We start from the raw sequence: 13136 nt of genomic DNA, 5'->3' as shown, positions 1-13136 counted from the left end.
GAGTGATAAGTCCACCTTATGGGGTGGCCAAACACATTTTTAATTTGTAAAGAGACCCCTGCACAAACATATATATCACAGGAGCCCACTGCCAGCACCATTCGAGGATATTGGGTAGACTGCTTCTGATTGCATTGGAAGACATTTCATTTGGTATGAAAAGATACAAAATATTTTGTTGTATGAAATTTCTTGCAGCTCTTGCCTCTATGGACTTCATAAGCATGTAGGCTCTTGATTCAGATACTTTCACCTTGTTCTTTATCTGTTATCCCCCCGATGTGTCCTTAGTGGTGTGTGACAAATTGTCACATGCTTCCCCACTAGGACTACAGCTGGTCTCAGCTGCATAGCCTGGCCTTGCTTGAAAACAATCGTGCAATGCTACAATCTTGTTCAAGTTCACCTTCTTAAGTCCTTACATATATTTTTGTTGTGTCAGGCAGAGATCATGAGGAGGGAAGCAAGTCCTGCCATACAATTCTTGGATGAGTTGCTCAACTTACACGATGGTTCTAGCCATGATGAATGGATACGACGGTGTCGCCAGTCCATGATTAAGACCTTCCCTCCTGAAGATGCATTCACCTTTTTGGCACCTCAAGGATTTGATCTTCAATCTGTGAGTCTTTACCAATCGATTCTCCACACATTGGGTATTCTTAGGTTAATATGAACGCGATTGCTTCCAAATTTCTTTTTTCGATGGCTTCGGGTCCATGGAAAGGCTGTTAGAACATGTGGGGATTGGACGAGGCATAGCTATAATGACATGCACACTTAAAACACTTTCATAAAAAGAGTCAAGAATTTCTAGTCCATTGGATTTTAAGTATGGCAGAAGTGTAGATGTAGTTTGCTCTTGGATGAGATGGAGTGACGTTTGACAACGACGTGCTTAAACTTCTCTCTTTGGGCTGACAACAATATGGCCTCTATTGTTTTGCATGTGACAATTGTTGTATAGTTTTTGCCACTTAAAGGGGAAGCTACATTTCGCATTAGACAAGTGAGCCAGGCTGTCTAAGCACGGTGCCTGTTTGGAAAGAAGGGCAGCCGAGCAATGGTACTTTGTTTGGTGGTTGGTGGGCTTCAAAAAGTAGTCATTCCACTGCTGTGTATAGCATGTGTTAGGCACCATGAATTCTGACAGTGATGCCTCCCCTATAAATAATTTAAAATACAAAGAAAGGTACTTTGATGAGAGAGCAAAGCACAGATGTGGAGCGGGGTCCCTTGCACTCAAACTGAACCTAGCATGAGCTTGTGCAGGTGAGAATGGTACCATGATGCGATATGGCCCCACAGGTCAAAACATGGCTGGCATATGATTTGGGGCTAGGCTTACACCTGGGCAGGCTTGTTAGGGATGCAAATGGGTGGTGAGTGAGTTACGGAGCTTGAGAGTCCCCCCTCCCCCCCCCCCTTGGTCCTCGTGCCAGCTCTTCCCTCACCTGCTGCCCAGCATGCCCCTCTGCCCCTGCCCCCGCTTGCGTGCCTTCCTCTGCCTCCACTCCTCCTGCCTCCGCCCAGCGTTGCCCCACCTGCACCTTCGCCTGCTACCCCTCCACCGCTCCTGCTCCTCTGACTTTGCCCCGCTGCACCCGCTCCTCGACTTTGCCCTGCTGCCCCTTGCACCTATGTGCCACCGCCTTTGCCTCCTCTTCCACTCCTGCCCCGCGGCCGTCTCCCCCGCCTCCTGTACCACCTCATCCCCCTTCTCCACATCCCTGCATCTGCATCCTTGACACTTGCCCGCCCTGCCTTCCTCTTTTCAGCCCCGCCCTCCCAAATTCTCTGCTTGTCTCTCTGCTTTTTCTCTGCCGCCCCTTTGGCCGCCCTCCGCCCCTGGTCTCTCTCCCTTGGAGGACTCTCATGGAAGCCGCTCCATCTACCCTGTCCGAGGCTGTCCCTAGCTGCACATTTTCTATGCTGACCTCAAGCACAGTTCAGTTGTTGGAAATGACCACTCTTGTCTGCAAACTGCATGGCAGCCGACTAGCACGTGGGCAACTGTGAGACCCTCTACAGGCAGCCCTCATTGGGAACCAAGGACGGATCACCAACATTCAGTTCTTGGGCAACTGCTACATCACTATAGCTTTCGACTCGACAGCCTTCGCAGACATTCTGTCACAGAGCCCAATAGCAATACGGGAGGCACATGCTTTCTTTGCCAAATGGATCCAATACTTTTCTCTTGATGATGGAGGCCCCATTGGCCAAAGTTACCGGCTTCCTGGTCATCCTTTGCTTCCCCTGGCTCCCTGAGGAGTTCTTGACTCTCCTTCACCACAGCCACAATGCCAGGGCCAGCGCTCACCCCGCCACTGCCAGGGCGCCCCTCCGGAGAGGGCTCACTCCCCAAGGCAATGGTCACTTCAGAGAACTGTCTTGAGCCATTAGCTTCAGAGACCCCTTGGACATACCTTAGGATCCGCTTCCCTATGCCTCCCCTGGGCCCAGGTCCCATTCCCGCATCGAGTGACAAGCCCGTCCCAATCCCCATCCCCATCCCCATCCCCTCACCTCTCCACCCCCTCCCCTCAAGAAGCCCAGCCTCCCCCGGCTCCCTCAGCCTCCCTCCTCCGAACGCTTCTCCTACCTCTTTTGCCTCAGATTCCCAAGGGGGGCCTTTCCTTTTCATGGGGCTCCTAGTGGATTATTCAAGACAAGAGCTTACTTTAGCCTATGCTGAAACAAGTGTCGTTTGGTACTTTGCCGTAGAGCCGCAAAAGTAACTTCTTGTGTGTGTGTGCTAGCCCATCTTCTGCATCCTCTTGTTGTTGTCACACGGAGGAGATTCCATGGCTATGGGTGTAAGAGACTCCTCCCCAAGGATCACCTAATACACAGGCATAAACAAGATTAGAGAAACCTAATAAAGGGTGCGCCACCCAAGCATAGGTTCGGGTCCGCAAACCTCCCTCGAGCCAGGGGCTAAGGTTCCACTCCCATGAGTCCATGCGAGTCACCTTGGCATCCCATACTACCGGTGCTTGCCCACAAGGGTCCTTGGCAAGACTTCGCGTGGTTCGCCATGTCCATGGCAGGAGTAAGCCTCTTGGTCCAGGTCCAGACCACAATGAATCAATAATAACCCAAGACTTACTTATATAGTGCTTAATGCTGCTATAAATAACAATCCAATCATAAATAGCCAATAACCTTGGATTTATTAAACCTGAAACTTAGCCACTTGAATCTGCCTGCTTTTCCTAATCCTAGGGGCCAGGGCTCCCCTAACCTTGCTAGATTAGTCCCTAATCCCAAGGGTTAGTGTTAGGTACATAACGTGGACCTTAGCCACTTGAATTTGCTTGCTTTTCCTAATCCCAGGGCTCCTCTAACCCTATTGGATTAGTCTCGAACCCCATGGATTGGTGCTAGGTACATAACATTCCTCCCCACTTAGGACATTTTCACTCTTGAAAATAAATGAAGGAGAATCCAGCTACCTGCACATCAACTATCTTCAAAATCAAGTTTATATGAAACCGGCCTTTGGTAGAAACCAAAGTGCGGTAGACTAGTAGTCACCTATCCAATTGTAGTCGAGACAATTAACAAATAAACAAGAGCTAGAATGCTCCAAAACAAAAAGGAGAACGACACCTGTTGGCCCTAAAGCTTGGCGCCCCTTTCGGTATTTCTTTATTCAATTTCAATGGAAAAGCTTAACTGAGTACAACAAAGCCAGTCAAGGAAAAGAAACCTGCATGTCCAATCTGGCAACCCTCAAGACCTCTTAGCATAGAGGATATACATACAGATCTGTGTCCCACAAAAGCAACACACTGCTGTCTCCTCTAATCAACCAAGACAATGCAACAGGGAAGCCTTGAGCACGCATCTGGTTGTTCCATGATCATAGCTTCAAACTCAGCCAAAGAACAAATCCACCATCTAACTCTGTTTCCACCCTTCAAACTGCCACACCCCTCCTCTCACAAAGGGCTAGAAGAAACAACTCTGAAGCAGTCGTAAGCCAGTGGAAAGAGAGAGAAAGATATTCAGCAGATTCACTGCTGTCCCTCAGTCCAATCCTCCTCAAAACCACCAGCCCTGAGAGTATAGAGTATGCTGTCCTGAAAGTGTAGCCACCCGCCTTTGCCCTCCAGAGCTCACACGAGGAGAAGAGAAGAAGAGAGAGAAAATGAAATGAAATGATATATTAACGTCTTCAAAAGGCCAAAATGACCTATGAGACCAAAAAGGTTACAACAATTGGTGTCTGATACACAAGGGGAAGAGAGAGAGAGAAAAAAAAAGGATTCAACTTGAACTAGCTACCCTGCACAGTTCTGCACCAGCCGACCTGCGCCAACTGACCAGCATCCGCCTGTCATTAGCCGCCTGTACCTGTTGGCCTACACCGCCTGTACCTGCTGGCCTGCACCGCCTGTACCTGCCTGTACTTGCCTCCGCCAGAAAACTTGCAGCAGCCGCCTGCGTCAGAAAACCTGCAGCAGCCGCCTGTATGAAGCGCCGCCTATACCAGCCTGTACCTGCAACACCTGTACTAGCCTGTACCTGTCCGTACCAGTCTGTACCTGCCTGTACCAGTCGCCTTGCAGCTGCTGTACTGTACGGCTCCCCTTCAGGCAACTTGTACCAGCCTCTTCTCCACGTAGCTAGTCGACTTGCAGATGCTGTTCTGTACGGCTCTCCTTTAGGCAACCTGTACCAGCCTCTTCTCCACGCAGCCAGCCGACTTCCCTTTCCAAAAGCAAGAGAGAGAGATGGAGAGGGAGGCGTGTACTCGAAAAGTGGAGTAGCCCCCCCTCCATAATTATCCTAGTGGCCCTTAAAGTTTTTAAAACTTTCTAAGGGCCACCCAAGGTTATAAACCTTATAAAGTTTAATCCCTTGGTCCCCCTTCACACTTGGGGTTGTCTACACATGTTACCTTTTTGTCCGGACACCCAAGTATGAATTTTTAAAAATTTATCTTGCTCATCAACCACCATGCCCACACTTGTGCTGTTCCAATTTCACAGGGTAATGACATACCCCCCTCTTGAAAAATGGCAAGCGTCCTCGATTGCAATTTGGTGATACAGCAAGACATCCAAAGTGAAAAGTACAATATGGCAAGATCAGCGTCCCAATCTCTCTAAGCCATGCATATGTGACAACATTCACTGAAAACCAATGGTGTAGTACTAGTCCAAGTTGTATACCACTGTGAACCATACACAACCACAACATCCAATGTGACTAGTACACATATATCATAGAAGTCCCATAAACAGATGTACTGTCAGCCACTAGTTTCTTCGGGTGAAACAAAAGCTGCACCAAGCGACCTCTAGATGTCATTTGAGCCTGTCTGTAGCAAGGGAGTGGAGGTGCTACCCCCCCCTTGAGCAATGCTCTAGACCCATGCTCTGCGGAACCTGAATGAGCCATAACAAGAGTCGGCTCCAACTCAAAGGTATTGAGATAAAGCTGCAAAACTTGAGATGAATCTGCGAAGTCACCTTCCTCCATCCACTTCGCATCCATCGGTGAAAAGTTCTTGAACTTCACAAGATAGCGACGGGAAACTTACCTTGTACCTTTCTTTCCTTATGTGCCAGTATCTGCTCTGGAATAAGAACCTCATCAAGTTCCTCAACTTCCGGCTGAGCCTCATCTGAGACATCCTCAGGCACATCCCCACGGAAAGGTCTAAGTAGACTCACATGAAATGCATTGTGAATCCTCCAGTGATCTGGTAGCTTCAAAACGATAGGCCACCTCACCAATCTTTTCCAATACCTGAAAAGGTCCATAATAGCGCATGCTCAACTTAGGGAACAAGCGCTCTTTACCCTTTATCTTTTTGAGCCTAGCTTTCTCAAATTGCAAAAGAACCCAATCACCCAATGTAAACTCTAATGCACGTCTGTGACGGTCTGCTGCTTTCTTTTGCTTTTGCTGAGTTTTCTGGAGTGCCAACACTCTCCGACGATAAGCTTCATCCATGTTCTCCACATACTGGTCAACCTCAAAGATCTTATCCTTTGTGTACAAAATAGGTGGTACCTTCTTTCCTCCTTCCACAATCTCAAAAGGTGCCTTGCCCGTCGAGGTATGGACGGTGTTGTTATAAGCATTAGCTTTCCTTTAAAAAGCGCAACACTGCTGGCTGCACACCTGTGCAACATTTGCTGGCTCCTGCTGGCGTCCCAGCTCAGAGTACAACTAGTCGCCTGTTGCATATCCCATGGAACCTGTCATGATTGCTTTTCTACACACACCTGGCTGCAGCCTATAGCCCATGCAAAGCGACCACATAGACAATCCTAATCTGCAGCGTTGACATAATAGAGAGAAAACCAGGGTTAAAACAGGGGTTTCCTGGGAAAATTTCACCCGCATGCATGCATTAAAATCTCCCCCGTTTCCCCCTTCTCTCCGAATCCACAAAAATCCTATCTTGCCAGAAAAACCCTAAAATAACATCTACTTCTTGCATATTCAAAACGCAGATATGGTGACTGAGATATACCTGGCTTAGGTGACCTTGAAAAACACAAACGACATGCAAACCTTACTTTTTCCTTGTCTCTACGATTAGGCTAGCTTTGATACCGAGTGTAAGAGACTCCTGCCCAAGGATCACCTCATAAACAAGATTAGAGAAACCAATAAAAGGGGTGCAGGCAAGCTCACCACCCAACCATAGGTTCGCGTCTACAAACCTCCCCCGAGCGAGGGTTAAGGGTCCACTCCCACGAGTCCATGTCAGTTAGCCCTGACATCCCATACCACCAGTGCGTGCCCATAGGGGCCCTCGGCAAGACTACCTATGATCCGCCATGTCCATGGTAGGAGTAAGCCACTTGGTCCAAGTCCAAACCACAATGAATCAATAATAACCCAAGACTCACTTAGATAGTGCTTAATGTTGTTATAAATAACAATCAAGTCCCGATAGCCAATAAATTTGGATTTATTAAACCTGAACCGTAGCCACCTGAATCTGCTTGCTTTTCCTAATCGTAGGGCTCCCCTAACTCTGTTAAATTAGTCCCTAGCCCCAAGGGTTAGTGCTAGGTACATAACAATGGGAGTGAAAGAAGAGCTCTCTTTGCCTAGATGGAGTCAAGAAGAGGATAGCTTTTGATGTGGTTCTCTCTTAGTAGAGAGGGGTTGAGGAGAAGCTCAAGCAAGGGAGAAGCCTACATTCAATCCTATCCTATCTATGTAAGCAACCATGGAGCCATGCAAAGATTCATCAAAAGACAAGCAAGCAAGACAATAGAGAAGATGAGTTCTAATGTAAGGGAATGAATGTGTATTGCTTAATGTCAAAATTGATTAATATTATACAAAAGGCTAGTGTTCACACTTGACCGACCATGACTTAAAAAATGGTAGACGGCCACTATTTCTAGCTGTAAGCAAGCATATACACAAAGTTTACGACTTTCCTATTTGGCATTAAGCTTAGGGTAAGGCCACTTCATAAAGTCCAACGTTGTCTTACAAAGAATAGGCTTCTGTTGTATGCGGTTAAGATGGTGAAGGATGGGTGGGTGAAACCATGTTAACCAGCGGATTGATGAACATATCGCCTTCCTAATGGTGACCGTGCCCTTACGTCACTAAGCTCGGGTGGTGAAGATGCTCTAGTTTCAGGGAGGTGTGGATGGTCAAAAATTTAGTGACCAATCTACTAGCTTCGGGGTGTGTTGGAATTAGATTTTGGTTGGCCCTTGAGGTAGAAAGCTTGTTGAGGTGGCATGTAATGTGGCACTGGCGTAGTAATGCTTGACGCGAGGCCTCTTCGGGTTCTAAGTGGTCGGAGTTCGTACAAGAAAAGAGAGCCCATGGTGGTCTGAAATTCTTTGGTGCAGTAAGGTATGGTTTCCAAGTACTAGAGATTGGGCTTCATTGTTGCTTGTTGTATCTTCTATGGTGAGGTGCTCGTTGTGATGGTGAAGATAATTGAAGAAGAGGCAAGTGGAAACCAGAAGGAGCTTGTCTTCTTTGAAGATCTAGGAGGTTCATGCATATCGAAGGGGAGCCAAGTGATGGGTTGTACCATGGACGAGGCTTTCGTGCACCATGGCCCCCCCATTCAGAGATGTACCATGGACGAGGCTTTCGCGCATTTCTTTGACTCATTTTTTTCTTTCCTGTTATTCACTTTGCTTGAGAGAAAATTGAGGGGTTTAGTCGTGAGGAGGTTGTCGTTGAAGGGGGGCTGGCTGGTGAGGATGGGTTGTCAAAATATGCTTGTGAATTGCAAAGCCCTTAGTGATGATTGCAGGTGTTGTGCATGGGGTTGTGGGGGTTGAAGGTGTGCCCTTGGGTGTTCTCCTCCATGTACTAGCTCCAACTCTCTACTTTCTTTGACTCTTTTTTTGCTTTCCTATTATTCACTTTGCTTGAGAGAAGATTGAGGGGCTTAGTCGTTGAAGGGGTGGTGGTTGGTGAAGGATAGGTTGTCAAATAGAATGGTAATTGGCTCATTGAGAACAATTTCTTGTCCGTGCACCATGAAGGGAATACAAGTGGCAATGACTTGTACCATGGACTAGGCTTTCGCTCACCATGGTCCCCCGTCTAGAGATATACCTCGATGGTTGACAATAATGAGGGTATGGTGCATACACACTCGTAGTACTTTGGCGTTGAGTGACCAACGGTGTCCGAGAAGAACCATGAGCTGCTGCTTGAAGTGTGGTTGGTTGATTAGCTTCTGAACTCTTGGTGTACGTGCGTTTCTTGTGCAGGGGCAAGTGATAAATATTTTATGTGAAGTGCTGAGCTTGACCCTAGCATAAACAATGAACATGTGTAAAAATAAAGTGATGAGAAGCAAGCTTCAAAAGTACTATGGGTGTGGTAGTAGAAACACCAAGTGATGATGACGAGAGAAGATATAAAACATTGGTTTGATCACCTGTTTTGAGATTGGCGGTGCTGATGGAGAAAACAATTCGGGTCTGTAAGCCTGTGTAGGCGTCGGCATGAAGAAGAGGTAGACGAACTTGCGTTTTGATGTTGGAAAATTGTGGTTGATTTTTCTGCTGGCTGTAAAAGTGATGACCCGGAGAGGTGGGGTATGCTGTCGTCTTCTTCTGCTGCTGTCTTTTTGCTCTCTTTCCATACGGTCATCCTTCGCTTTAATCTTCGTCTCTGCCTTTTCCATTCGTCTTTTCTGCTTCTTTGGTGTGTTCTTTCATTTCTTCTCGCTCTTTTGCTTTTCCGTCCTGCTTTTTTGCTGTGGCTGTCTTGTCTTTCTTGTCGTTTCTGTTGATGTCAGCATCGTCTTTTTCTTCTTCTCTGTTTCTTCTTCTTCATCTTTCGTACCCTGTGGCCACTGAGGGAAGCGTCTTCTTTTTCTTCTTCTTCGTCTTTCGTACCCTTTGTGGCCAATGGGGGAAGCTTTAGGGATTCGGATCACATGCAGAGGCGTTGAGAGTTTTTTTTGCACACATGGTGCTAGAGCCCCTTTGGACAGCGAGGTCACTTGGCATTACAGGCCTCCTGTATGCCTTCCCCACTGAGGTAGTCTCCCTCTGAGAGCTGCCAGCCATGGAGGGAACCACCTTCCCCAGCTATTCTCTTCACCTCTATTGAGGGCTCTGAGCATGGACATTTAGCCTTTGGCTGCTTGATTTCTAACTAATGGAAGGATCTTTTCTCAGAAATAAAATGAATTTAGTTTCCACTTTTCATTTACATTATACCTTGTTTAGATTATAGGGCATGTCCCACCATAGCACTTTACACATGTTTTATCATCATTGGTCTCGTGAGCTGTTTAGGCTTCTTGTGTTAATACCTCTCTCTCTCTCTCTCTCTCTCTCACACACACACACACACACACACACACACGCACACGCACGCACGCACACAGTAGTGAGCGTGCGCGTGCACACACACGTACACCCCCACCCACCCATACACATGCACACATACGCCACTTTATGTAAGAAAGTTCTTAAAAATGTACATAGTAATATCAATATTGCTGGAAATAATAATTTTGAAACCTATATAAATGTGCTTCTGTGAAAGCAACTCACTAATAGTGAGGTTTCATCTTGCCAGCACCAAGGGCCAATTGATATGCCCAAGGAGGATGATATTCTTCTTCGAGCTGATTTCATTAGAGAAGTCGATGCCTTTTTAGCAGATATAGGACATTCACAAAGTGAACCTGTTGAAGGTCTGGATCCACAGTCAGTGGCTATCCTTTTGAGTCAGCAACAGAAGGAGGATGCGATACAGCAGGTGAGAGATCTGCGGAAGCTAGCCATAGAATTGAAATGGTGATATGCAAACAAGTATGCTGGGAATGCTGCTGGCACCAGGTTTCATCCACTCACTCGTTAGACCTATATTTTTAGGCTTTGTTGATCTGGTGTTTTTTGGACTATGAATCCTTTGTTTGGGTGGGCGTTGCAGAGCTCATGCGTTTTCATTCAATTTTGCACGGAGTGGTGGATGTGTATGGCACATTGTTAGTTTTTCATGGAGTTGTGGATGTGTATCACACATTGTTGGGAAGCTTGTATGAACTTTAGGGTCAGTTGGTGGAGTGTTGGCAGTAAGCACTGCACTAGTCATGGTCTTTTTAAGAAGCCCATCTCCACTAGCTCTGTCCACAGGCTCTAAGACACGAGAAGCAAAGGATATGGGGTTCAAGATCACAAGTCAGCCAATAATCACATACGTGATGGCAGGACGTTGAGAAGAGAGTGCTTGACCAACAAGCGAGGCAAAGCCATAGTGTTTCTAGGGAGAAAGCTTTATGCAATGTAAAGAAGGGATTAGATGTGAGCTAATCTAAGTAGTTCATGTAAGCTAGCTAAGATACTCTCTTAATATACATGTATGTAAAGCTCTAACTCAAATCAGAATAGATTTATAAGATACTTTTCGGTACACAAGAACTCGGGAATGTGAAAATGTGTTAGTTTTTATGAGAGCATTGCAAGTTTAATTTAGCTACAGGGTATGCCAGCAAGACCATGTCAAAGGTTTTTCTCTAGTGCGAAAATTGAGAACTTGTTAATGGCGGAGAATACTTTACATGATGTAATGGATGTGTAAGCACTACTTTTTCTCTATATTGGCTATGATCCAACTAACCAGTAACTCTTGCTTTGTAAGATTATAATGGCTGACCATGGTGGTCTTCGTCGACACGGACATGGTCAAGAGACCTTCAGTTGCACACTTACGAATAGGTGTTATCTCAAGATGATCTCCAATGAGTTCTACCCTCTTAATCATTACAGTAGGCAGTTTCATCCATTCTGAAAGCGATGACTTAATGATCTATTGATATTTCTTTGGCTTCCAATGTCTAGATTTGAGTGGAATGAGCATTTGATGAATGGTTTGAATATGATGATTGCACTTTTTATTTGTTCATTTTGGGTACTCATGTTGCTTTTGGTTTGGGACTTGCCAAATGTGGCTGTAAGGGAGGGTTCCTTGGCTTGATTCTTGCATCTTTCCTTCTTGCTCAGATAGGAGGTCTTCCCTTGGCCTGTTTGGCAAGATCAAGAATTGTTTTAGGTATCTGACCCTCAATCCATCCTTGGGTGGAGTTGCCAAGGAGTTCCTTGGGGCATCAGCACTAACACATTGAGGTAATCTTCTCCATGATTCCAAGTCTTATGTCCTCCTTGATGCTTTTGGTGGCTTAACCTTTGTACAAACTAGAGGTCAATGCTCCGTTTTCTTTATTAATTTTCCCTTCTCAATCAATGTGGTTACTCTTTTTTTTTTTTTTTTGGCAATGAGCTTATGCATGGCTATAAGGTAAAGCTTCTCAAATTTATTCTTGCCTTTGGTCCATCATCATCCATTTATGTGCGCCTCCAAACTTTCCACATGTTAGTCTTATCCTTTTCAAATTAGGTACTTAATTAGCATTGCGGTTTCAAGAATGTGGCAATTTGCTTGTAGTAGTTTTGTACTAGTGTCCCTAAAAGCTTGCAAGCTATATACAATATACTTGCAAAGTTTGTATGTAGATATTCTATTATGAATTTTTAGAAACCTTCAAGATTATGAACATTTTAAATTTAAATATATTTGGCCTCGTATTACATAGATAGATGAGGCACCCAACAGCTTGCTAATAAAGTGATGCATCAAATGGTTCACCCATATTTTGGAGACTAAGCTTAGCATTTGTTTCTATTGGAGCAGCAATAGGCTTATAGCTTTCAAAACCAAATCGTATAAGCAATCTCTATATATACTTTGGTTGTAATATTATAATATCATCAATATGATGCATGAATTGTATGTCCAAACAATAATGCAAAGAGTCTAAATTTGTCATCTCAAATGACATGTAATTCAATCATGAAGGTTGAAATCTTCTCCTCATTAGGGTATGTGAGTAGCATGTTATCAACATATAAACCGATGATCAAAAAATAATCTTTACTCCTCTTTACATAGAGCGTACTCAATTGGATTGTTGTAAAAGCCATTTGCAACCATGTATGTGTTTATCTTCTTAAGGCCATGTATAACTTTTCGTAACTTGCATACTTTAGACTCTTGTCTCTTCTTAACAAAACCAAGAGATTGAGATATATATACTGCTTAATGTAAATCACTATTCAAGAAGGTAGTCTTGATATTCAACTGATGTATATTCCAATGATGATGCGCTATTAGTGCAATAATACACTTGTTCATCGTCATACAAGACATGAGTGTAAAGGTTTCTTCATAATCTAAAGTCCCTCTCTTGAGCATAACTCTTTGTAACAAGCCTTGCTAAATTAAATTGAAAATATTGAAGATTTTGAGATGTACGTACAAGAATGTTTTGTTGTAAAAATTCTTTGTTTTTCTCAAAGTTTCACCATGCTACCTCAACAACTTAACAACCTTGGTAAGAATCTTATTGAGTACTGAGTTGTCAATGGTCTTTCTTAGACCATCTCCTTGATGATAAAATAATCATGTGCTTATTTGATGTGCACACCATAAATTTCAATTGAGGAATTGGATGCCTTGCCGCCTAACAAAGAAATAGAACAATTAAAACAAGTAATGATTTTGGTAGTATGCATTTTGTGCAGTTGGAGAAAGTATTAGTCTCGGTCATTTTGATGAAATTGCTAGTCACTAAAATGATGTAGCAAGCTTGTCTCTCTATT

The 13136-nt window shown here is 44.8% G+C and overlaps 1 protein-coding gene across 8 annotated transcripts in view; it reads left to right on the top strand.

The window, feature by feature from the left end:
• The window catches only part of PAC (pale cress protein (PAC)), a 35833-nt gene extending 24101 nt beyond the window's left edge, over window positions 1-11732 (top strand). Inside the window, exons 5-8 of one of the 8 annotated variants that reach the window (XM_086805120.1) lie at window positions 443-622; window positions 10054-10236; window positions 11119-11245; window positions 11481-11717. In XM_086805120.1, the coding sequence (XP_086661246.1) occupies window positions 443-622; window positions 10054-10236; window positions 11119-11245; window positions 11481-11602 (612 nt within the window). In that variant the 3' untranslated portion in view covers window positions 11603-11717. Of the gene's footprint in view, window positions 1-442; window positions 623-10053; window positions 10317-10410; window positions 10866-11118; window positions 11246-11480 lie in introns of those variants that run through there. The other 7 variants (XM_086805113.1, XM_086805114.1, XM_086805115.1 and 4 more) reach the window with 7 other exon arrangements.
• Window positions 11733-13136: the final 1404 nt, after the last annotated feature.

Source organism: Cibotium barometz, chromosome 11, assembly GCF_041138505.1.
Source record: "Cibotium barometz isolate CiBa-2024 chromosome 11, ASM4113850v1, whole genome shotgun sequence".
Lineage (NCBI taxonomy): Eukaryota > Viridiplantae > Streptophyta > Polypodiopsida > Cyatheales > Cibotiaceae > Cibotium > Cibotium barometz.
This window is presented reverse-complemented; position numbering and strand designations above follow the sequence as displayed.